The sequence below is a fragment of the Chroicocephalus ridibundus genome, chromosome 3, assembly GCF_963924245.1.
Source record: "Chroicocephalus ridibundus chromosome 3, bChrRid1.1, whole genome shotgun sequence".
Lineage (NCBI taxonomy): Eukaryota > Metazoa > Chordata > Aves > Charadriiformes > Laridae > Chroicocephalus > Chroicocephalus ridibundus.
This window is the reverse complement of record NC_086286.1, coordinates 31,811,147-31,838,480: the sequence shown is the minus strand read 5'-3', so window position 1 is coordinate 31,838,480 and position 27,334 is coordinate 31,811,147. Positions and strand designations below refer to the sequence as shown.

The 27,334-nt window shown below is 38.0% G+C and overlaps 1 protein-coding gene across 1 annotated transcript in view; it reads right to left on the bottom strand.

Annotated features, from left to right (window-relative positions):
• Window positions 1-8,008: 8,008 nt before the first annotated feature.
• The window catches only part of LOC134512863 (protein kinase C epsilon type-like), a 106,196-nt gene continuing 86,870 nt past the window's right edge, over window positions 8,009-27,334 (bottom strand). Inside the window, exons 2-3 of the mRNA XM_063328679.1 lie at window positions 12,288-12,351; window positions 8,009-8,013 (exon numbers count right to left, since the gene is read on the bottom strand). Of these exons, the coding sequence (XP_063184749.1) occupies window positions 8,009-8,013; window positions 12,288-12,351 (69 nt within the window). The remainder of the gene's footprint in view (window positions 8,014-12,287; window positions 12,352-27,334) is intronic.

Sequence of the window (27,334 nt, the reverse complement as noted above, 5' to 3'; positions counted from 1 at the left end):
GAAGGAGCCCCGCTGGTGCAAACTGGAGTTATTAAAACTCATCAGATTTATTCAGGGCGAGTATTTTGCCCTAGATTCTGATATTGGTTCACTATTTAATGGCTAATTTAATGTGTGTTACAGAAATATAATTCCTGAGCAATATACCCCAGCCTTAGTGTAAGAGAAATTAAGGATCTATGCCGTGTGCAACAGCTGAAAAGTCCAACATATCAGGCAGTTTGTTAAAGCTGCTAGTGCAGATTAAAAACTATAGTTTACATTATTCCTGATGTCACATATAATTCACTTTTTTTGAAGAATACATTAAAGAAATACGTCAAAAATAACGTAAGCAAACTAAAAGTCATAGCATGAAAAAAAAAAAAAAAGACAAAGGACTAGGCAGTGTTTAAATCAGAGTATCTATCTCAGTTTGTGATACTTTCCTTAGTACAGACCTTCTGAAAATCCAGAGAAATGATGAAAGGGCTTGATCTTCATTTTAGGACTTGCATCTTCCTTTCTTTGAAGTTTTCTTTTAAAAACTCTAACATGCAAGTAATACACACATGCTCTTCTCAGTCATTTTTATGTCCATAGACTGCCTTTTCAGTGGCAAAACAACTTCCCCCCTGCCACAGGTACAAAGTGTCCATGAAAAAGGCTCTAGCGGAGAAAAGGAAAAAGTAAATTCTGAACAACAGGTAAAGGTACCTATGGAAAATGAACTGCTCTACCTCATTATTTTAGAGATAACTCCTACTACACACAACAACAGTTTACCAGAATACTTCTTTTCTTTCAGCCAAATTGTACCCACGTGAAGGTGAGGCAGGGGTGAGAGGGCTGGTGGAAGGAGAAGCAACGTTAGCGTTCTCACAAACCATACTGCATTCTGAGAGTACCACAAGAATTAACACAGTATTGACACTGCAGATGACTTCGCAGAGGTATTTCCAAGAACATGTTATGACTAGCAAAATCTTTAAAGAAAAAAGCCAAACAACACAAACCCGCGTTATCATAGTCTGGGAAAATGATGTTCCAATGCATTCATTCTACTTTGCAAAATCCACAGATTTAGTGAACAATATGCCTTAAAGATCTATCACAGACTGAAGGTCTACCAAATTATAAGCACAGCAGCTGCTGTTATAAAAATAAGAAAAAAGTTTATGACTATGCAAGTGTAACCTGTAAAACCTGCCAACAAAGCTTCTGACCGACAGAACTACTGCCCTTTTGTATGCAGCTCTTTTAACATACTTCTGTGGTAAAATATTTTTACCTATGTATTTACTTCAGCTAATAATACTCACTTATGAAATACTCAAATTATAGCTTGCTTTATTCTCCAACAGTATAGTATAAAGAATGGCTTATTACTGAGAGGCATAAAGAAACACACGTATTTAATAGTAACAAATGTCCAATAGTAAAAGAGAGTTCAAGAGTCCCTTTTAATGATGGTCACGTTCACTACAGACAAGGGCTTCCCATGAGTAGTGTTCTTTATTACTCTACTTTTTTAGGATACTCACTGTACTGCATAAGCATTACCTCAAAATGAAAGTAACAGCAAGTATAAATTTTGCTGATTTACAGAACATATAATCTATTAACTCTTCTCAAATGCTTTGTTTTATCTTTACTGAAACTCCATATTATGCACCACAGGTTTTTAATATTGTTCACTCTTCCTAAATCGGAAGTGCAAAACACTGAATGATTTAAGATCCTGAGGCAAATGAGCACAGGTAATGGGACTGAAATAATAAGCAGAATGTCTGCTTATTATTTTTAAAAAGTCTAAGAGTTTGAAATTCAGGCTTTTACCTAAGAAATAACAATGGTATTTTTCAGTTAAATAATTGATTTTAAAATAGCTTTTAAAACATGAAAAAATATTTACCTCTAACTTAATGTATTACAATACTTTTATGCTTATTTTCAATGGATTCATGGAATAAATATGCACCTGTATGCAGATTTTGAGCCTCTACTAAAAACGAACTTTGTTAAATTGACTTCTGTTTCCAGCTGTTCTCAAATATTTATTTTAACCTTTCAAGATTATACTCAAAATTATATAGTTTTTGAGACTCCAGGTGTTGACACTAATGTAGAACTTATATTTTAAAAACAGAAGTAGATTTTTAGGCCACGTTGAAGGCAGAAAACATTTGGTTAATGATGTTTAGAAAAGACATTAATGCTTCCAACGTTTTCACAACCGCACCAATGCATTGAATGGCCAAGAACATGGCTAGACCTGTCTTTAACGTATGTATTACCTCATCTATTCATCCCCTAATCAATGAATTAAAATAGACTATACCAACACTTTCTTCCTCAGTGATACTAACAAACAGACTTTACTGTTGTTGGGGAGCATGAGGGTGAAAAGTGAACAGATCAAGTCAGAGGACACTACTGCAACAACAAAAGCGTAGAGCAAAACACTAACAAATCATAACAGAGTATAGGTTATGTATTTTATGAAGCACAACACAACAAATATATATAAACAATAAGGTGTATTTTTCACATCATATCATGCTATATGATGAGCACTGGATTAATCTATGTTGTGTCTTGTATTATGGAATAGCTAGCCATACACAGAATTCCAAAAATGCATGTCTATTTCAAATCTTATTACTAGTTTCACTTGTGTATGAAAACACCACTACAGCTCTTAATTTGATATTTTTCTCCAGTTTTCTTCAAAAAAACAAACTAGGCATACGCAATGGTAAAATTAAAAATGCCTATTCCAAACGCCTTGCACAATTTTGTTATGAAAAAAACCCCAACATATGGAAATCAGAGCCTTTACTACATAAATGGAGAAGAGAGGGACAGCAGTTTGGAACATAGTATGTATATGAGTTTCATTACTTTTCTATTTCAGACTAATGCAATTTTCTTTAGACAAGTACAAACTCTTACAGTACAATACAAAGGCGCCTTTAAACCAAATCTTCTACCAGCGTCTTGCTCCCTGCGAAGCACTTGTTTTGGCAAACAGCTAGAAGACTGCCAAGAAAAGGTCATCGATCTTTGTCTGAAAAGCTTGAGCCAGCTTTATACAGTAAGAGCTTATTACAAACACACAATGCTTACCAGATGTTCCATCAGCTTACTGGCTACAGTCCAAGGGATGGCTATAAATCCACACAGAGATGTTCGTTACGAAGGCATTTACCACACAAAGTCAAAATTACATAAGCACCCTTTGGAGAACCTCTTCACTGAGCAGTGCAGTTTAAAAGGATCACGCACCGACAGACAGAATTGTCACCAAGTGCTGACTTGCATTCGCCCTGACAACTTTAAAAAGAATTTGGGGTTTGAACAGTTAGCCTGCAAGGTTCATTTTCCCAACCAAAGGCATGTGCCATTGCTGAAGCAAGTATTTACTTGCAGGAGCAAAGAACTTAATATGGACTGCCACACTATTATTTCACACTCCTCCTTTTAGGCTTTCCACTTATTATCATTCAGGTAACAACACACAAATCTGTTTTCAGATGCCATGCTACCAACAGGTGAAATTTTGTCTCAGGAGAAACACGTCACCTACCACACCAAGAAGTAAATACGCACCAGAGTCAGCTGAATTACAGATATCTACTGATGTTAACTTATTCTAACAGATCTTGGAAAACAAGTGATTTATTTGAAGTTGTTCATTTGAGATATTAAAGTTGTCTGGCTGAGCATCATAACCTTCAAGTTTCCATATTAGTATAAATGCAATGCTTGTTGATTTTTTGGGGTTTTTTTGTTTGTTTTTTTTTTTTTTTTTTGGGGGGGTGGTGGTGATGTGTGTGTATGTGTGTGTTTGGGTTTTTTTTGGTTTTTTTGGGGGTTTTTTTTTTGTTTTTTTTTAAATAAACAAACTAGAAACTCAAGATCTGGATGAGCAAAGATTTCTTCCAGTTATAAACACAGTCAAAAAATAAATAAGTAGTTCCAAGAAGAGAAAGAAAGAAAGAAAACTAGAAAAAAAATTTTCATTTTTGTAATAAGCATCCACACTTCAGCACAGAGATATTTTAAGAGTAAATGAAATAAGACCCAAGAGAAAAGCCATATTAGTAATAGTTTTGAATTATCCCTCCTAAGACGAGAAAATGAAGGCATAGCAGAAGGAGAAAACTTTGCAAATCAGTTTAAGCTTCTTTTATTTCTTTGATTTTACCCTTTTTCCTCACTTGTGGTTTGAATGACTGCTGATCTTTTGGTACTGAAGAAGTGAAAAGCTGAATGGGGAAAAAATAATCCCCCAAACCCTACCTACATAAAACCAAAGCCTCAAAGGAAATAGGTTTTCAGTTGATACCCTGCATGATGAGTTTTGAAAACAAAGATTCTGCTTAAATTTGAAGTTGTCTCACACACTACTGATTGCTGTTGTTCGTTAAAGCAAGGAAACCTACAGAAGGAAAACTGAAAAGCTAGCATAGTATCCTACCTTTACCCAAGCTCTGAACAAAAAGGTGAGAACAGGCCTTTAGAAGCAGCAGAGACCTCCCTACTGAGAGTGAACAGAGCAGAGCAACAAATGTGTGCCCGGTTTCTCTGACTGGGTATTTTGCTTTACACTGGGAAGGGAGAAGAGCTACACAATACCGACACATCAAACCCCATCTGCCTGAGCACACAATATTCTTGAGAAACTTTCAGGGGGAGCTGCATTTGTGAAAGAGCTGTAACTCATAAACCTACCTGAGCCAAGTGACTGAAGACAGAAATCATCCAGTTAGCACTGACCTGTTCAGGTAGTTTCAGATTATTTTAATTCTCAGAAAAAGCCCAAGCCTTGAGTCTAAAAAGATAATGTTCATGTGGCTTGCTGAGTCTTGGTAAACAGCTTTGCCTCTGCCCAGACAATATACAGCTCTTCCTAGAGCCACTTCCAAAATATCAGCTTCCTTTCATACATTAAAATACAGAGGAAGGTAAGGATGCATGCGTGTTGAATCAAATCAATCAAATTTTGGGTTGCAAAATAAGAGAAGAGAAGGTCTCTGCAGTAAAGCTGTTAAGGGACTGTGTGATTCTTCTTTTCCATGCGTTTACCATAAGCACATGGGTTATCATGCAATAGATTCTCCATCTTCATTTAAAAAAAAAGAAAAAAACCAAAACCACAAAACCCAAAACATACTAGAAAAGAGGTAACCTTTGTAAACAAGTGGTTAAACCAGCACAGACAAAATTAATGCAATAAAGAAGGTTGATTTCTGTGTTAAAATCTTAAAATGCAGTTATTCGATATGAAAAATTGGTGATCAACTTGAAACTTTCTTTTAGAGAGAGTGCTATTCCTCCTGGCCGTAGCATAAGGTGGACTGGAGACACATCCTGATGGAAGAAATGTATCAGTGGGAATAGAGAACAATTTGTACCTTCTAAAAAACTGAGAAGTGTTTCTAGGAAGAGGTGAGCTGCTCTCCACCTACTGGAAGAATATGCAGCTGAGGTTTACCTAACTAGTCCTATACTAGAAATCCTGAACAAATACAAGCATTCTCTCACAGCCTGTTCGACACCCCGAGATTAGCAGCTGATGGCTACCAGAAACTATTTCATGGCCTGCCTCATGAATCTTTCAACAGCACCACGAATGTCCCAAAATGGGAACAATCAAGAGATAACCTCCTGCCATCCCTCCCAAACCTGTTAAAAGTTGTATCTGCAACAGAAGACATCAGTGAAAGAAGACATCACTCTTCACTAACACAAATTCCTGAAACAACCAAGCAAGACGACTAGCTTCTGGATGCACATCCTTTAGACTTTGAGATTTCTGGGTAAGTATCTTCTGCTGTTCGCTGTTCAGACAGTGCCTAGCACAGCCAGATCTCATTTTCTGAGCCCTTACAGCATAAGAAGTATAATTAATGATGATGATGGCAACGACAACTACAAAATGGACTAAGGAACAAAAGCTCTGACAAATGGATATATTAGGAATTATAGAGACAGTTTTCAACCCATGGGGAATTTTCTACTAACAGATATTTACAAAAGGATGCTACAACATGGAACAGAAATACAGTTTTTCTTGCTGTATTGATTCTACCAAAGTTGGATGCCTAGAAAAAATCCTGTGGATATTCTGAATAACAAACTGTATCTATGTTATAGATTTATCAAGTATGAGACACAAAAATGGCATTAAGAAGCATACTCTGCTTCTACTGATACTGTTTTCCTTTTTTCTGCAGAACTTCTACCATAACACATGCCAATCGGCAATAATGGTATTTGCAAAACTGAGAGCTTTCAAGTAAATGACCTAGGAAGAACTGGGAAATCTCTTCTAAACTCATATATTTTGACTTAAACGTTAAGTACAAAACCTGATGTAGTCAGAAGTCTAAGGACTTCTTTGTTGGATATTTCAGTGCAAAAGGTCAGATAATCAACCTAAACAAAATGGTTTACATTCCCAAAATACTGCCATGACTTCAGCTGACAGGCTCTATTGTTAAATATCACCTTAGTTCTTCATCCTGGGAGAACTTAAGTATCTTATGAGTAGATGAATCTGCAGATGACTGTATTAGAAGATGTAATCTTTTGTAATTATATAACTTATAGACATAATCAAGAACTTCCAACAGGCTGTTTTCTGCAGCATGAGCTGTGGTGTTTTACTGCAATTCAACTGCCTGCTCTAGAAGGAGGAATCTGTAATTGTAAAGAAAGGAAATTGCATAACGCAAAGTGGGACATCTAACAATGAAAAATAATCATTACAATTGATTAGACATAGTACATAGAAAAATAGTTTTCAGTAGTTCTTAAATTTTTATTACATGCTACCTATAATAAATACAGTTAAGGAAAAAACCTAATGTGTCAAGGTCATTTCTGAAGTCATTCTAGAGTTGATTCAATAATGACATATTGCAAATTGTAACTGAATTTCTAAATTGGTAGAAGGCTACCATAAGTAACTGTATACATTTGTGTCACACATAAACCAATAATTCCATAGAAAGAAGAAATCTACAATGACAAATACAGTAGGGAGGTCACAAGCTTTTAAATACAGCAGCATCTGTCTTTCAGTCTATATAAAACTGACTTTGTTGAAAATGTTTTTAATCATTCCTCAGGCAATTTACCTCTTACCCACTTGATGGCCATCTGTTATTCCAGTTTATAAATTGAATCACTGTGTCATCATATTAGTTATGTTTTAAACTTTCCACCTGCATTTGGATCTTGATCAGCTACACCAGAGCTCTTAAGTGTTTGTGAAATAATTCGAAAAACTTCATGCACAAAACTATAAGCACTAAAATAGATGAAAAAACACTGCCAAAGCATGTCAATAAAGCAGTCAATGAGTGCACTTCAGCCTAGAAATAATGCATATGCTACAGCAACACTGAATTAATGTAGAAAATCAATATGACCTCAGACAACAAGCAGCACTGAAGAAATGAATAAGACAGCACGTCTTATCAAGTCCCCTGTTCATTGAAAGACTGATAAACAGACAGATCCTTCTCCATAGCCCTGGCAGAAGTTGAATACTAAAATCCTGTGCAATCATTAGATCCAGTTTGCAAAGGAACAGAGAATAAATATGATAGATCTTTCCCAAGCTAATTACTTCTTACAAACACTGGTCTGCTATCAACTTTGTTTTTCTTATATCTGCATATATAAAGTGGAGTCGCCAGATGTTTGGTTAACAGCAGAATTGACTGATTACATGCTTTGCAAGTCTGACAAAAGTATTCTGGCAGAGTAACAACAACAACAACCACAGATATTTTGATCTGGTCTCCCAAAAGCAAGTTATCAGAAATGCTTATTCGTAAAGATCCTATGTGCTTACATATGGCACAGTACATGGCTCAATGAAGTTAAGCAAAAAAATTCCAACTATTACTACTGGATTCTGTGTCAGGTCCACAGAAGCTCCATTTGTTTGTTTGACCAAAGGGATTTGTTTTTAAAATATCCCTTAGAGTTCTCAATGAGCAATTATTATTTGTCAACCTTAAAAAAATCCAATAAAAGTATTAACATTATAAACAAATATTTTTACAAATCGAACTTTATGATTAACTGTTGCAGTTATTTTACCCATGAATGGATACCTTAGTGTGTATCTATATTTGGGAATTTTCCACTGACACAGCTGTTTCCATTCATGGGAAACACAAATACATATTTACGCTGAACACACAGGCCCATTTTAAATAAAGTAAATCTCCAGAAAGTAAATAACCCTGCAGATCAATTTCAGCATAAAGACCTTAATCACAGGTGTTACGGAAATACTGGTTACATAGTTTAAAATGGAGAATTTTAAAAATGTATTTTCTCTCCCTCTTCTTTGTCCACATCAGCTATGCAGGCTAAGGTATCTTCCAGAACGGGTTTTGAAAGCACAATATGGGAATGTTCAAATTTTAGCAGAAAAAAATTTAAATCCTAACTTTTGAGGACATTGCCTTCTGTGTGATAAACACTTCATTTAACGTTTTCTTTTCAGTATGTGGGCCAGACAGTTCCTACTACAGAATTTACAAAAGATTGCTAAAATAAATAGTTACTCACCCTCCCTCTCAGTGCAGAATAAACATTCAGAAGCTATAAGCAGGCTCCAAAACAGGATTAGTGTAAAAAAGGTGATGATAAAAACGTTCCTGTTAGGTTTGTTGTACTTGTAAGGGCTTTTTATGTAGTTTGCTTCCCACTTCTCAGACTTCAGCGTTTGTGTTTTTCAACCTTTTTCTGTTTCAAAGACTAGAATTGAATAGGAGCAAATTCCAGAAAACGACGTTTTCAAAACAAATCCAAATACAGTGGATTGTACAAATCTCAAGGTTAGTGCTGGCAGTGCCAGAAGACAGCCAATGGACAGCAGTCAAAAGTCTTGGGCTTTCCAGGCTGGCCCCTCACAAGTGCACTGTTTCTGCTGGAGAAGTAGAGCTTCTCCTTCAGGCAGCTTCTGAAGGAAATTTCGCAATATAGGAAGTGGCAGAGAAGCTGGCACAGCTGTGTAACCTCCTGTGGATTTGTAGCTTGTCTTTAGAATGGGAAAAAAATTGCAAATAGCAAAGCCAGCAACTCAGACCTTCTTTCTACAGTTCCACATAAAAATGCATGCCAGATGCTGATATTGATATCTAAGGGTGGCTCTCAACAAGTCTGTCTCAATGGGACAGGGAGAGGCTGAAGTACTCTTTACCTCCCTTTGTAATCTGCCATATCCACATCTGTTCTATACACCAAAGCCACACAAGCGATGAAAGTCCCTGAATGATTCAGTTTAGAGTAGGGGGAAGGAGGAAGAGAAATTGTGTACTTTTGTTGAGGAAGTCAGCTTATAACAAAGAACTGTTTTCATTGTTTTGCCATGCAAGTGCAAACAGTGCAGAGGGATAAGCAATCTGACAGCAGGGACTAAGGGACAATTGAATTTTAAGACGTATATGGTAACAACATCTTAAGTCAATATTACATAAAAGCTTACTAAAAGCATTGAGAATGTACTACTAATGAGAATGTTTCTTCTTTATCCACCGTTTAGGGTTTTATATGTAAACTTTCAATTTATAGAGCAATTTATTCACATAAGGGCTCATTTGCAAATTTAGACTTTTGCATCTTAGAGGTAATTTAATGGAGGACAAAGCTCTCTGCCCATATTAATTAATTCAACTAATCTTAGGTCAATTATACCAAAATAAAATTTGGATATCCGTCTTAAAAAAACCATAGCTTTCAGAAGTGCCAAATAATTGCTGATAATTAGAAACCTGCATATAATACATAGAATAAACAAGACCAATTTTCAGTACACAGAATTATAAGACAATACTGCTTGTCAGACAATACTACACCTCAATAGCTGAAAAATTTTTTATTGCCCATCTTTTTTTAAATACTGCTAACAGAGAAACATGTAACATGAATACTTCCTCCACTCAAAATTGTTGCTCCTGTTATTTTTATTTTCATAAATTGCCAATATTTTCCCCTCCAGAACCCTAGCTGACATACTGATACCCATTTGTGCAGCATGAGAAGGATGCTATGTAGTCTCTTGCTATTCACAACAAAGACTGGAGCTCAAAAACAAGATCATCGTTAACAAATTAGGTCAGGAGTAGCAATCGCCTCAACCAACCCTAGCCACTCAAAATCCATGCATTTAGTCTAACCTTATATGTTCCTTTCATAGTCAACGAATACAGATCAGCTACAGTGAACTGCCCCACTGAAATGCATAAAATACAAATCAGATGTATTGTATTTACATACATAATTATATATGTTTATATACACATAGATCAAATGAAATAGTCTACATGTTTCAAAAATGCCTAAGTTAGTTTCCATGTAGGTTAAGCGTTTGTTCACTACAGAAGGATACATACCGTTGTTAGGTTAAACTAGGGGCTTCACTTAAGATAGCTGAAGTGAGAGGAGACTCACCCAAAATTAGCTAGGCCTCAGCCCTAATACAGCCGTCTAAAAATAAGTTTTCATAACATCACTAACAAAACACTACAAAAACTGTTTATGAACTGTTGTACAAACATGGTGCAATCTCCCTTGTGAGGAAAACCGTAACTTTCCTAGAGAATTTTGGAATACTTCTACACAGCACTTTTCCACAGTTATTTAATCGTATGGGAAAGCTCTAAAACTATACAAGTTGAATTGCATTTTGTAAGCACACCGGCTTCTCCAGGGTTCTACCAAATTCACCCTAACTAAAGCCTCTTGGTCTTCCCAAGGGCTTCCCATAAGACAGTATTTCATAAAGTGTTTTCCCTCAGTGGCCTGTTTCCGTTTGAGAGCTCCTCTTCAATGCTAAGGTAGTGACACAGATTCTAGCTCTGCAAATTTCTTCCCAAGCACCTTTCAAGTGTCACAGGGTAATGCACCATTTTATATATGAGACATTACCATAGCCTTTTTTTCTTTTCCTGTATAAAAGGCTATAGGGTTTTAAAGAACTTTTGAAGAACCACCTAACACCATTCTTCCCGCTCTTTGTCAGTCCAACACACCTGAATGCATCTTGTGATGGAACAATAACACTACGCTCATCTGGGTATCAATTAACTAACAGTGAAAGGTTGGAAGAACATCTACCTGCCCTATGACAGAATGACACCAATGCCTCTAATGCCTCCATCATTAGCATGCCAATTAGCCAGATATATGGAAACTACTACTAAACTGATATTTTCTTCAATAGGCAGGCAGAAAAAAAAAAAAAGGCAGAGCATATCTTTCATGGGTACAAAATGTGGCTATAAGATGAAGTTTAAATAATAGTTTGCTTTGTTTTTAAAATTCAGGATTTAGAGCAATATGTGTTTTTGCAAGTTACTGTTAGTAATTGGTCAGAGCACAGCAATTCATTATGAGGAACAGAAATATAAACATATTCTTCTGCTGTTTCTCAACTGTGCCAGGAAAAATAATTTCATTTCATAGCATTTTCTGTTTCAGCTCCTGTCAGGGTTTATGTGAATCTTTTTTATGTACTGTGAACCAAAGATAACCTCGTTTAGCTGAGCTCTATGAACTACTGGGGAAAGCTGATCAGTGTACATCACTTAAAATAATCAAACCCGAACCAGCCATCTAGGCCATTTCAGCAGGTAAGGCTGTCATCGACAGCATGACTAAGTTACATGCCTTTGCTTCTTCATAAATTCTCTTATTCCTGCCATATACCACCTGATCCTGTTCCCACTTAATAGCAGAAAAATATCTTCAGAATTGAATAAATATTTCTCTTCTGTCTTTGGTTTTTTTTCCCCCCCCAAGATGTAACTGCTGTGTCATAAAAATGAAAACACCTCTTACCATTATAATATTTTGGTCATTACTTTACTTGAAAAATAAAACATTTAGTGGAAAATATACCTAATATTAGAATAATTTAAAAAGAAAATAAACTTTCCCCCCCCACCTTTGACATATTATGATTTCTACCTAATCATTCGCCTTCTTCCAAAAATAAGAATTTGGAAGTTTCTTCTGGAAATGAATACTACTAAACTATTCTAATTTCATTGCTCTCCTTTTAGCCGATATTTTTACTATCAGTGATTAACAGGGTAAGATGAACTGCAACTGCTCATTGACTCACAGGCAGATACATCAAAATGTGTTCGGTTTAACTTGAGCTCGTACAGATTTAAGAGGATATTGGTACAGCACCTCCTCTAACACGTCCATTCCAGAGGCCCTTGGAAGATTCCATTAATGAAAGAATAAGATAAAATATTGAAAGTCCCTACCTTCACCTGATGATCCTGAAAGGTCTATGATGACATACACTCTGCCTTCCGGCTCCAAGTCAATCTGCAATCAAGAAGAGAATTAGAAGAAAACTTAAAATGGCTCCCAAAGCAAGCGACTGCACATACAGGAAACAAAAAGTTTCCAAAACTTATGAAGCCAAAGTGTAGGCAGGACACATTAGCAGGTCTACAGTTCACTACCAACCGAGCCTCCTTTTGCAAAGAGATGTTGAGGACCTTGCACCTTCACTGAAGTAAAAAAGATCCATGTGCCCTAAGCACTTGGAAAGCTTGAACCCAGTGAATTTTACAAACCAAATACTTAAAGCACTGTTTTGCCATACATTTGTAGCGCTATTTCCAAGGAGACCAGAAAGGAAGTTAAAAAGTGGTAGTATCGAGTAACTTTCTTTAATTTATACTGAGTCCAGCTATGCAAATGAGAAAAACAACACTATGACCTATTGAGATCCCAGTGAGACAGATCAGCTCTGGTCACAGAATGGGGGAAATGAACACACACAGCTTGTACGGACAGTTAACACGTGTTTATAATATGCCCTTTGTATCCCCACTGGGAGAAAGAAATACATGCTTTATCCTCTTTTTCTGAAACACAGAATTTGTTTATTTCTGCACCATTCTGGTAGATTTTAAGGAGTCTTTACTCTTGTGGAGATCACATTTACTCAGCATAAAATACAGGTCCTCAGTATCAAGCTCCTGTATGTTTAGGCACTGCAATGAACAAATCGTCCTATATTTTACCACACATTTAATCAGTATAAATACTACTGAATTTGAGTATCTTAATGGCGCCCCACACATTACAGACAATTTTTGCAGCCACATAGCTCTCAAAAATCAAACTGTAACTAGAACACTATGTAATCAATAGCTCTTACTTGTCACACCATTTCAGAGACTGAGTGATGTGGTGTACATTAATACTATATCTTCATTCTATTTTAGTACGTAAAGCACACAGATAAAATTGCATGCCCATTGCCAGGGTGCCTCAAGCGGCCTTGTCTGCCGAGGCCTGTCCTGTGTCCCACCACCCCAGCCAGGAGCGGGCAGCCGGGGAGGCACCGGGGCAGCCACAGCCTTGGGCACCTCCCCGGGGATGGGGGCAGGCCAGGGCCAGGCTGTGGGCCTGCGTGTGGGCCTGGCTCAGCAGGCAGGGACATGGGGAGCTGGAGACTGTCCCTGCTGCGACCTTGGTGGGGCAGGGTCTGACAGCCTCAGGGGCTGACATGGGGTCCTGGGCTGTGGGCAAGGTCAGGGAGCCCCGGGGGCCAGTCAGGGACAGTGGGGCCTGTTGGTGCCCCCTGGGCCATGACACCCACAGAGGACTTATGCAATCAGGCCTACTGTGTACCAAACGAGGCTACATGGGGGCAGGCGAGAAAATGGAAAAAAGGAGATGTGCCCCAAAAAGCAGCTGGACTATGGGCCCTTCCTGGTGCCAGACTGACCAGACACGGGGTGAGAAGGGAGCCTGCCTCATCCCCAGAGTCCAGCCAAGCCCAGCCCTCCAAGGGCAGCAACCCCAGAACTTTCCCGACACCTCTGCTAAGCTGAGGCAACCACACACGGGGCTTGTGGCTGGAAACAGGCCACCTCCCCTCCCACCCCACCATGGCCCTCCTCCGTGCCAGGCTGCTCTGCCCCAACACGGGAAGGTGGACCTTGCTTCGCCATTGTCAGCAAACAGGGGATGGTACTAGGCCATGAAGATGAAAATCAGGAGATCACCATTTCACACTAATAACTTGGGAGACCAATCTGTTGGTCTTTGCAAGTTAGCAACTAATTGAGGAAAGGAAGGAGACACCAAAAGGTCTGGGCTATGCCAGGCTTTGCCTGTCTGCATTCAGCGGGCAGCTCCATGGGGCCACCTCTTCTGTCTCCAGGCTTCTCTCATCACCTGAGAGGACCTTTACAAGAGGGGCACCTCTGCTGTTTCCCTCTTTTGGGCCACAGCTGCTGAATGCATCAGGGTGACACAAGCTCCTCCCTCCACGAACCGGCTTCTCACAAAAACGCTTCTGTGCCATTCAAGAGCAAGCCAGTAGACGAGTTCACAGGTCCAGCTGATGTCATCGGAGCAACAGATCAAGAAAATGATCTCAGCAGCTGTATTGTAAATAGACGAGGCAGGAAATAGGTGTTAGCAAGGCCAGGGGTTACTCAGAGGAGAGGAAAATGAAAGCGTGGTTGAGTGTTTTTCCATAAATAAAGTGTTGAATATTAAGTAAAGACATTTTCAACAATTTCTGAACTGGCAGCATGAGTTTTGTGGGGGATTTTTTGGGTTTTTTTTTTTTTGGTTTGGTTTTTTTTGTTTTGGTTTGGTTTTTTTTTTGTTTTGTTTTTAAATAAAGATACCGGTCTTGAAATATTGCTCCTCTCCCTTTGCAGTTTTTAAATTAAAAAAATATTAGAAGATCAGAGGCACAGGTGCATGAATAGACTTTGATGTCTATGCTGAGGGAGGCTTTTGAAAAACTGCTATAGCACTCAACAGATGGCTGTATTAAAGACAGGCATATCTAATGCTCTGCTTGTATCAGCACCGTATTCCATTTGGTTAAACTTTCAGTAAAATACTTTATGCAGTTCAAATCCCACCGTGGACACAGAGATACAAAACCCCAACACCATCCCTGCAGAAGAGTCAGGCATCCGGAGGAGTTGGTGACCACTGTCACAAAATCTCTGTTCTGTCCATTTAAGTACAAACAGTATTGGAAGCAACTCAGGAAAAAGACTGGAGCACTCAACCTAAGTTTCCATTACCCATTAAGTGGGCTGTTTTCAAATACAATTTATTAGAAATGACGCTCACTGATTTTGATTCAGAATATTTGCTGATGCTCTAAGCAGAATGAAGTATTTATAAAAGGGAGTCTCTTTTACAAAGAAAGTATGTTTCAGTCATAGAATGTTCTAATACCAATGAGAATGAAATGGACATAGTCTTATTTTTAGATTTATAGAATACCCACATTTCATTTCAGCAAGTACTACGCTGACAGTCCCATCAGTGACATGAATGAGTACTTTTGCCAGAAGGCGGCAGGTCAGCTGCCTCAGCTGACCTTACATATAAAAAGAACACCCCCCCAAAAAGCAGAATCCCCTAAACTGATAGGAATCCCTCTTTTGATCTCAGGTCTTCCATGTATCAAAGCAAGTATGGAACAAAAAGGACTGACTCAATTCTAATTTTGCATAAGATATTTCTAATTTAATGCCTAGAAATATAATGGTATAAATACCCCCAAAACAGTCAGATTATAGAATGTAAACTACATGCCTTTTTTTTTTTTTTCAATCTGCACATTAAACTACACCTAGAAGAAGGTGGAAACTAGGCAATGTCATTTTATAAATAAGCAGCAAAAGAAGCATACAGCGCAACCTAAAGTTTCCATGAATTTTTCACCAAATGCCCTGGAAGTTACCACATGTGAAATGCCCTCAGACTTGTGTTACCAGAAACAGAATGACTGGCCAAATTCTGCTGAATATAACAGACATCCTTGAATACAACGGAAATAGTCTGATCACAGCAGTTCCGATTCTGACCCTCCTCTTTGACTAAAAATACTTCTCTCCGAATGCAGCCAAGCATTTATACATGCAGAAAGACACTATGAGAAGATATCTAAAAAGACACGACTGTTCAAAAGGGCAACAAGGAATAAGGCAAGATGCAAACCAGGGATGGTGCAGAAGAGCTGACAGAAGAGCAGCTTTGCTGTAAGCAAGACACATTGCAAAATATATGCCTCGCACACATACATGCCACATTCTTCACATGCAGCAAGAGATGTAACACTGATCATTCAGCAAAATGCATTTTATCCTGTTACTGGCGCACGCTATTGCTGTGACTTTTGTTAAAATACAGAGTTTTAGTAGGTGCAAGTAAGACTAATTGTAAAGGCACTTTAAACAACTTCTATATTGCTAAAATAATCCTTATGTGGCAGCATATTGAGACAAGTACGATGATTGCTGGAAAGCAGCACAGATCTTGAAAAACTCCAGGCATGAATAAGGCATATTAGTCGCCCGTTTCAGGGAACAAAAGGCAACCATCCATAAAACCAGACATACTTTCAGAGGAAAAAACCCGTGTTAAAACCATGGCCAAGTTTCAGCATATTGACGGCATTTATATAGTTTCACAGTCATTAATGGATTTTATTTTCAACACCCTTCTGAGACAGTTCCCCACCTGTAAAATGAGATACTCCCAAAGGCCCAAGCTAGACTAAATGACTTGCCAGAAAGTCATATAAGAAGCACGGTTAAACAAGAACTGAACTCTGGTCTCTGGAGGCCCAGGCTGCCCACTGGACCATTTCTCCTGTTCCTCAGTTAAGCTTCACTTTGTCAAGCTATACACATCCTGTCTTCCTGCAATATCAGAGACATACAAGTACTTTGTTTTAAAAAAAAAAAACAAAAAACAAAAAACAACTTTAATGGGTACGTATCTAGGAGGCAATTTCCTTTCCTTTCCATTCAGTTAAGAGTCGTCAGTAAAAACAATATAAAACAAAAAATTCCTTAAATATTTCTCTGCAGCATTTCCAAAGCATGACAATTCTTCGGCAATTCTGGGGTAATGCAAAATTTAATCAAACTATGCAGAAGACTGTGAAAATAGCTCAGCTTTTCCTCAAGGTTTGCTTTCTGCAAGCTTTTAACTCCTAAGCGTTCTTCTGAAATACTGAGCCCTAAGCTTATCTAGAAGCTCACCATTTTCTTCCTCTCAGGTGCAAGACGTAATTCCCAACCTCAAAAATATAAAACGTGGACAGAATTCTCTTGGACTATGAAACTAAGGAAACTACACACTCTGTCTAATCTTATAGAGGAAGATTAGAATATGCTGTGCAATTATTTGGGTTGCATTGATGGTTCATATTTGAATATGAAGATTTTACATTGTTGACCACTGTACAGCCTGAATCACTCCATCAACATTTGGGGGTGCTTTTTTCATTCTAGCTGATAGCACCAGCACAGAGATTTTGCATGCCCTACAGAGCAAACTGAGATCTGTTGTAAGCAAGTGATAAACCACTATCTTCAGTGGCTCAGTGCCCCATTACCATAGGTTTTCATTTGATGATAGCAGAGTCCATCAGCCACCTCTGTTGCAACACAAGAATGTCACCTAAGATTAGGTGCACCGTACTCATTTAAATGCCAGCTTGCCTCTTGAGAGAAATTTAAGGATAGTCATTGACATCAATCTCAGATTTGAAATAAGCAATGACTAGACAAATGCATTTTCCATAACTGAACTTCCTAACCACAGAAAGGTTGAATAAGTTTTACTCTGATATTCCTTAGCGAGACAGTATGTGAAATACAGCAAAACCCCTTTGACCACGAAGCTGCTTAGGATTTTGGCAACGGTATAAACCTAAACGGACTGTATAAGCAGCAGAAACAGAAAGAAATAAAACATAAAACCTGCTTTGCACCTCTTGTTGTGATGTTTTAGGATTATCTGATATTTGGACAGCTTAAAGCATAAACCTCCAAGCACATGATCTGTCACTGCAGATGGTTATTTGAGTCATGTAGGACTTCAGAAGTCAGTATGTGTTAACCCTTATGGAGCACAGCATAACAGAGTTTCTCTGAACACACAACCTTTCTGAGAGGAGGAGGGAAGGGATTTTGTGTTTGAAGAACTGATACCTGCAAAGTTACGTCTGCTGTTTTGAGTGGCATTTACTTCTCCAATTTTGATAAAATATTATTTCCATGAAAATGCATAAGAAAATCAGAACACTTGTAATCTAATAGAGAATGACTGGAGACAGAGTCTGTGCTGGTCTTTTGTTCTTTAACCAAAAGATTTTTCTGCTTCAATTCAAATAGCTAATAGAGTACCCATTTTAACTTATTAAATAGAAAATAAAACATTAATAGTGACACTTTTCAATATAGTCAAATTGACTGCATCCCAAGTATTTTAAAAACTTTCAAAACCACCATCATTATTGGAATAGAAGCAAACACTTGACCAAAACAAAAACTAGAGGTAAGATTAAATTTGCAAACTTCCCCCAGCATTTACACCTGAATCCCTAGGCAAGTAGCGAGCTCACCTAAAATGGATAACTTTCCAATTGGCTCCACACAGTCAGCAAAATAGCTGAGAAAGTTTTATTTAACAACATTATCTGAAAATTAACAGATTTCACGTGTCACACCGTTAATTACAGAAGGTAAACTTGACTTTTAAAGAAATTACCCAGAAAACATGTTGAGAAAACTTCCCTAGAATCTGTTTGCCTCCGTGATTCCTCCCCAGCCCCCAGCCTCTTGCTCTTCTGGCCAAAGAAGGCAGGTCCCTTTCAGAGCCAGTGCACTGCCACAAAGTTCACAAATCTGCCTTTCATTATGAATGTTACATATTTGATTACTATAATTACAGGGAAACGTAACACAGCTTGCCGCATTGTAATTGACCACAATGATATACATAAAAGTTAAGAAATTTTGGCCACGGGGGATTCTATCATTTATTTACTCATACTCAAAAGTCAACAAAAAGACATCAAACATCTTGCATGACCTACAGAAAAGATCAAACACTTTCCAGTGCCAGACACATGCACAGACATAATACAGAACAGAAGCAGCAGGGAAAAACAAGGTTCAGCTGAACTAACCACAGTATTCAGAAGTCAATTCTAAAACAAGAATCCTTCCATTACTTAATACAGTATATACCGATATTCAACTGCAGTGTCCTGAATGACACATGATACGACTTTGATAGTCCACGATCTCTGGTGTAGCTAAGGCATCCCAGGCACCAATGGAGGAACATTTTTGAATGCATGGTGACACACAAATGCACGTGTGTTTGTGCACAAGCATGCACATCTGCACACTCAGAAGTCACGCACTCGTTTTGTGCTTTACAAGGAAGAACAATTTTTATGGACCACTGTACTGGGACTCGGGTGTTCATGGTTCATTTTCTGGTAGAGTCCAAAATGTGAACTTGGACAGATGGCTATATTTACATGCAGAGCAGTACAAATGGCTGCCAAGGCATCAAGCAGCATGACCACAGAAGGGTCAGAGCATGAAACTGAGCTTCTGACTCCCTGATCTGAAGGCAAGAAGAGATTATCTTCACTTTCTTGAAAGCTTCAGGTGGTGAGAGTATGTATGGTATTAACTATCCCTAAGATGTTTAACAGTTATATGCCCAAACTGGTTATGGTTTCTAAATACCTACAATCAGAATTCATGAGAGAGGGAAATAAATCAGTGAGAGGGAAATTTCTTCATTAGCGGAAAAAGAAATCAATAACCTTGAGAGAAGGCTGCCTAGACTAACCAGTCAGGGCATTCTGCACTTGAGCAGGTCAGCGGAGACTTGTATCACTATGAGTGTCTCAGACACATATTTGTGCTGTTTTGTTGGTTTATTTAACCCAGTACTATTATTCTGATGATGTAGATGTCTTCTACTACTAAATCTTCTGAAGGCAGGGGAATAAGCCAAAGTTACACAGTACATTTTCACTGTACTATAAGTATACCCACACTAGAAATGGAGGTTGCATTATTTTAGTAATAGTAACGAAGATAAAGTACAAAGAACCTATACAAGCCCAGAGATAACATGAAGTACAATGCATAAGAGCTGGGTTTGGCTGCACAACACTCAATGACTTTTTGAGTGAAAGGACAGTAAAACCACCTACAAAACAGAAGTCTGCATAAGGCCATTCACTTGAAACATCTGCTAAATGTATTTCAAGAAAGAAAAGAAACTCTTCAGAGCACAATCACTTTCCCAAGCAGATGGTTATTTGATTTAAGAATAAAGGAATTGCATCATGTGGTAAGATCGGACCTGTAATTTCATCGCAAAGCTTTTCAAAATCTATTCTTTAATGCACTAGACCAGTGGCACTCTCCAAACCATAGGGAAAAATTAGCTGCAACAAAATATTTAAAACACATTTAGTGTCTTGGCTTATGGACATTTTTTGATGTCGTGCTACAGAACTGCAGCCAGAAGGGAGGGGGTTACCTACACACCCACACCTTGAACAGAGAATCAGGACTGCAACCACATCAGGGTCAGCCAGTTCATACGTGTTAAAAACTGATCAATGCTGTAAAATTATTTTACTGCAGTACAATTTCAGATGACCACTTGCTGATACGCATAAGCCAAACTCATAGTTGGCATGTTTGTTCAGTCTCAGAAATCATCCAAATGTTACAATTTAACCACAGAGATGTTTGGAGTCTCTCCTAAATTGCAATAATATTTCCTGAGCAGACACCTTTGCAACACTTTGGACAATCATCATGAAATAGGTATCTGCATAAAAGTAAGTACATGGATAAGTAGAGGACCTTAGCGTTGACTGGTACTTTTCCTGGCCATATACAAGAGTCTTGGTGCTCTGCATACATTTTTCCTTATTTCCTTAAATAATTTCCATATTTCCTTGTTTCCCTTAAGTAAGATTTACTGTGTGAAGTCTTACAGATTAAGATATCAAAGCAACACTGTTTTCTGTAAAGCATATGGTATTTTTCTTCTCTTTATGGTCAAAATGCTCCTTTCTTGCATTCTTCTCCTGCCAGGTATACTCTGGGAAACTCAAGACAGCGTACAGTAGGAAATACCCACATAGCATCACTGTACCAAGAATAATGGAAGTAGCTGTGCTGATTTTTAGACCTCAAAAATCAGGGAGATTAACAGCTGGAAGATCTAAGACTGAGGCGGCATAAAGTCAAATCCTTCCTAAATGAGGTAAAATAATCTCCAAAGGCAGGATGTAAATAAGTGCTAGCAAATGGTGATATTTAGATGATGTGAAGTTGCCCTTCAGTTTCTCATCTGTTAATCCTATTCTAGTCCTCTGTAAAAAAGAAAGATTCTGGAACTTGTCTATTAATGAGCTGTATTTTAAAACAAAAGTTAGAAACATCGATGACACCCTCGTTTGAGTAAAGCTCTCAACTTCCTCAGAGGGAAGATCTTCCCAGAGCAACTATTAGAAAATAAATATACCTCACGCAGAACGGGCAGAGACTTCAGCATTGACCTCAGGCCCCTCCTGCAAGAGGTTCACATTTTCAGTCTTTCAAACACTACTGTGCAACACCTTTCAGTATCTTTCAAAAGAGGGCCTACTACAATCATCAATAAGCCACTTAGAAGAAAGCAGCAGGGAACAGAATCCACTTTGGTTCAGTTGTAAGTAAAGCTGTGCTGGCTTTGTTCCAGTTACCAACAAAACTCTAATCTAGCCTAGGTTTTGTTCCAATTAAAAAAAAAAATTAAAACAACAACTACCGTTTATGAGCTTGAGTTCAGTTCAGCTCCCTGGGAAGAAAGGCGAAAGGCTTTTCTTATCTGAAAGGCAGCCACATTAAATGTTTTCTCCATTTGTATCCATGATAGAAATTAATCCTCCATTAGGAGGGAAACAGCTTGGTTCAATATGCTGCAAATGGACAAACTGTACTTCGATGACACTCGCTGGAACTTATAAGTAGCTTGTTGATGTTTGACACCAACATCAGCTGCAAGCCAGAGCTCATCAGCAGAGGGAAGAAAAACTCCAGTTGGTAAATTCTTACTCTTCTATTTTGCCAATTTGATTTAGAGATTCCCTCCTCCTGCACCCCCCAACTAAAGTGGCTGAAACTACAGAATATGGAATTAAGATAGCCCTGGAGGTGTGCCTAATAAGTGTCTTTGATCTAAGCAACTGGCTATGAATTACTAACCTCTTTTTCCCACATTTCTAGAAAAGGAACAATATCTTAGGAGACACGTCTAGAAGCTATCGAGACATACCTGAAAATTCTTCAGCATCCAAGTTGGTCCTCCTTCTGTGCAAAACTGGTCCTCTAACATGGCAAAATCCCTGTTTCACTTGGCAGTTTACCTTAGGGTACCCTTTGTGAAATTTTGGCTAATAATCAACCTGCTAGCACTGCTGAACACCAAGTCACCATCTACAGTGACTGACTTGAGTTTTTGTTTCAAGTCTCACCTTGGCACCCAAGGCCACAGAAGAACATCCCAGGGCTGAACTCGAACTACCCAGATGCCAAGCTGCTCTGAGGCAGTGCCAAAGAGAAGAAGCTCTACGGACTACCAGCAGGCAAGAAACAACACTACTTCAGGTAGCCAGAACTTAAGAAAGCTGATTAAATAATATAACACAGGGACAGAAATACCTTCAACTAAAAACCACAAGTGAATGAGAAGAACAAAAGGACCTAGGGAAGAAAGACAATCGTGGAAACATACAGAGACAAAAATTACATATACAGCTCAGAAGAGGCATGAAGTTGTCACAAGCAAACAAAAGGAAGTAAAATAATATTTCAAGAACAAAGCTATGCTAAAATTACTCTAAAAATGCTAGATTTTATTTTGGAAACAGAGCCATACTCTACTTCTTTTAACCTCATTCTTAAATCTTAGAATGCTTCTCATTACTATTCCAGCTGTCCTGCTATGTCAAAAGACAGGGGGGTTCTTTCCCTAACATAAGGGCTAAGCTTTTTAAAAGTAATGGAGTTCAAAGCAGTTTTTAAATCAAGATGCCAAAACCATGATAATTTAAGAGGCTTGATTATTGCCAGAAATTGCAAGCTTGTAATTTTTTTAAATAAGATGTCTCTGCTGAAATATCCTTGTAATTGATCACTTTTAATAACTTTAATCCCATTTTTAAAAATGTGCCTCCTTCTTTTCTGTTCAGGTTCACCACAGATACTCCTCCATTTTTGAGGAAAGAAACTGGAAATACAAGCAAAAAAGGAACAGTCACCTTATAGAAGTATCTAAAGTTGGTTATAGAAAGGGGAAGAGATTGCAAAAATAAGACAAAAATCTTTATTTCCTAGTTCAAATGAACAAACAAATCTTCAGCAAGTGCCAAGATGAAAGCATGAATACACAAGCTTCAAGAATTACAAATAAACATTCTTCTCCTGGGTTATGAAGATGGAAGGAAAAATATGTTCTACACAAATATTGTCTATGTCCTTTCACATATATATCTGTAACCTGAGCTGCTTTACAAAAAACACTGACATTACAATAAACAAGCATTGCATGATATACAAATCACACATTCGTATTGTAAAACAGAATTGGCATCAAGTATTTAAACAAAAGTATCCTTCCTGGAAATAGCACTCCTACTTGCAGCCTGCCAAGAATCGCATCAGTTCAGCGACTTTGTTCAAGTTATACTAAAAGTTAAGTTTTAAAGAAATTTGAAGGAAGAAAGAAGAAAACAGAATCAAGAAAATAAAATACAAGTTACTTGCAACAGTGTCTTTGCTCTTTTTTTAAAAAAAAAAATCTTTTTAAACATTTGTTTATTTAAGAATGAAAGGCTTCATTCTGCCTTCACACTATGTGACACCCACAACTGCAAGCAGTATTTGCAGAAAGTAACTGCCATGCGTAAACGTTAGTCCTTTTCCATACTGAGCACACACGCAGAATGATGCCGCATCCGCATCTGAGCCCCTTGACTTCCCTGTCCATCCCCCTTTCCACACTGGGGTTTTAAGTAAGGATGTCTGTAACAGACTGGGAACTGGAAGCACCTTCCAAGCCTCAGGTCCGATATCTAAATAGCAATATCGTCATTGTCTCCTAAAGGAAAAAGGTCATTTTGGAATTCTTGTATTAGGTAATCATTTTGCCAGTAAATGTGGCAGTTTCAATCACATAAAATTATTCATATTAGATATGTTCAATTGTTCAATCCCTGAAAAACATTAATTTAAAAATAGCACCAAAACATTTAACTTTTTCTTCTTAGTTTCTTGAACAAATATCCAGAATTGGCAAAAAATACCTCAAAAATTTGACAGGAAATGTAGCCCCCAATGTTATCTTATGTGCCTTTCTAAAAAATTGCCAGAGAAACCAGCATTTTTATTTCCAGAAGAAAACATCATTGGAACAGTCTCTCTTTGGTTCTATTTTTTTTTCCCTTAGAAAGTACTAAAATAAGATCTTTAGATACCATTTAATAGCGTAGGGTTTTTTTTTTAAACAAATTTTTTGTCTTGCTCTGATGATGTTTTATCCTCTGTTTAATTATCAGATTAGAAAGATTAATGAAGCTAATTCTTTTAACAAAATGGCTATCCTGAGGACTACAATTATCTGTGATTCACTTGGACTTCCTCTGCAGCTTTAGCCATAACAAACCCAGAGCAACTCCAAGACTCCTACAAAAGACTTTGCTAAAAGGAAAACAAAACAGAAAACTGCTTAGTCCACGCTATGCATGTTTAAATGCGAAAAGGAAAACCAAGCAAAATAAAATTTAGTAGCTTGACACATGCTGCCAGGCAACCTATAGTCCATGAAACGGATAGACCAGAACATAACATCTTGAATACAGCAATTACAGAAAAGGAAATGGCAAAAATAGCCACTATTATTACTATTGTTCCTGAAAAGTTAGACGGCAGAGTCCACCAGCCCGAAGTGGCACACCAGGAATAGATACATCCTCAAAACTCCCTACAAACAAACACATTCTAGTGCACGCTGCACTGACTGACATATTTCTTTCGCATTTATTTTCATTTACTGCAGTGTTTTAAACTGAATCCCCTGTGGAGTTCTCACGTTAGATATGAGTTTGACATGAAAGATGTTAGGTAAACCTTTTTAAAACCTTATTCTTTTAGACATCCATGCAAGCTTTCCGGTATTTCCTGGATTTAAGGGGAAAAAAAGAAAATTCAACAAAAATTCCCCCCGGCACTTAGCCTGCCTTGTATTGTAGTGACTTGATTGGTCCTCTTTTACCCACGATGAAACAGAAAGTGCAGAGTCATTTACAAGTGCATTCGGATTTTGTTCTTTGAAAAACCTGATGATAATTGAAAATTTTTTTTTTTAAATTTTTTTTAATACAAGAGTATTCAGGTTTAAGTAATTTCTTTGTAAGAGCTTAGGTTAGATTTTATACAGCCAGATAGTCAGGGCGCCTGGAATTGGACTCAGGATAAATGAAGAGTTTTTGTTCATTTAGATCTTAAAATTCAGTTCTGAACGTATAAGAACCATCCAGTTCTGGTAATGGAGGGCACAGCATGCTGCCTACTTACTCTTCTATCGAGCCAAGTAAGTAGAGCAAAGCTAACGCCTGTCTTCCACAAAATGCTTTCAGTCTTTTCTGAAAACGGCTAGGGATGAAGGATCTGCTACATTCCTTGCTATCCAGTTTCATTAGTTCATAGCTTTTAATGTGAAAAGAAATACGTGCTTTGTTGCTCATTTTAATCTATCTGGCTAGCCCTCAGTTCTTGTTTTACCCTTCTCAGATTAAAAAGCCCTTTATATTTTAAATGGTACTCTATTTTTTAAATGGTACTTTACATACCCAAATTAAGTAACCTCCCATTGTTCCTTTTATTTAAAGCAAACCAGTGAGCTCAGAGTTTCTCCCTATAAAGAATTTTCTCCAAAATTTGAATGCTTTCAGAAATCCTACTGTGAGCTCTGCTATTGACCTGCTGCGTTACCCTGGGCAATAAACTTAATTCACCCTCCATGTGCTTATTTCACCTCCTATAACTAGTCTAGTTTAGAGTTCAAATTCTAAAGAGTTCAGGCACTCCGCAACACATTCATGCAGTTAGACCTTGGTCTCTTTCACACTATTTACATTGGAGTTTGTGAGTTCGAGGCATGCTGCTCCATTAATAGTTTTATTTGAACCACTAAATTGACTAGTAGTCAGTCATTATGGTAGCCTATTGATAAACCTGCACATACTTCTGCTCTGGTACACCTATCACTCCCCAAAAGCAAGGAACATCACCACTTGATTTACAGAAAAAAAATCTCCATTTGGGATTTACAGCATGAGGCCTTGTGATTCTAATTCCACCCAGAGAAGGCAGAGATGTGTCTTGCAGCAAGTCTGTCTGGCCTTCAGTAAACTTTTTGTCTCAATTTCCGAACAGTTTTTAAAATGCTGACCAGCCATAATCCTCCCATGTGCAGCCTACGGAAGAAGGAGGAATAATTTCACACCTGGGGGAAGTGTCATGAAAAATCTGCCATCTGTAAGGAGCGTGGAGGCAGGCGGGATAGCTAGATCTAAGTTTTGGATACCCTTCTTCCTCATTCCTCCATCTCTGGTTGGCCTACAATTTCCACAAGCGCTATCCCACACGGCTTGCAGAAATCTCTGACTTGGAGACAGCTCTATAATCAAAACTTCGTCCTATCAAAGTTTGTTTTAAAACTCTCTCTCCAGTCTTACATGAAAAAAAACTTATCTTAAAAGGTGATCTGAAATGGGAACTATATATTTAAATTTTTCACTAGAATTGTAGAAACAGTTCCCAATGGTGTGCCTTACCAGAGGAACAGCAATAGCCCCTTTACTCCAGAGGCTTCAAGGACAGAAGTGGAAGGAGAGTTACCTTTGTATTGGGGAAGAAAGTTTTTGAGCGTGTGGGTTTGGGGTGGTTTTGTTTGTTTGTGATTTTTTTTTTTTTTGGTAAACGCAGTGTTTTTTCCTTATTAGTAATAAAGAAGAAAATGATTCATGCATAAGAATGACCTTGTTAACCATCCAGGCAACCCCCCTTTAAGTAAGACTCTCTGGGGAATCCTATAGATCTCCATGATGCCTGTGTAATATTGCAGAGTGAGAGTTTTGGACTGTTTCCATTTCTGATTCTCTGACCGTATCCAATCTGCTGCTTGTGGCTCACTCAAATATGTTGCTTTTTAGCTTTTCCCAGGAGTCTACACAGTTTCTCTTTTGGATTGTTTGACATTTCATCCTCCACAAAGCAGCTGCCTTTAAAAGTGCTTTCAATTTATCCCATTACAAAATCTCTACACACACACACCCCCCATCAAGGAAAAAGGTTCCCGCTCTAAAAATTCAACGTATATACATACATGTGTGCATGCTACTAAAGTTGCTAACTATTGAAGATAAAGATGCAGT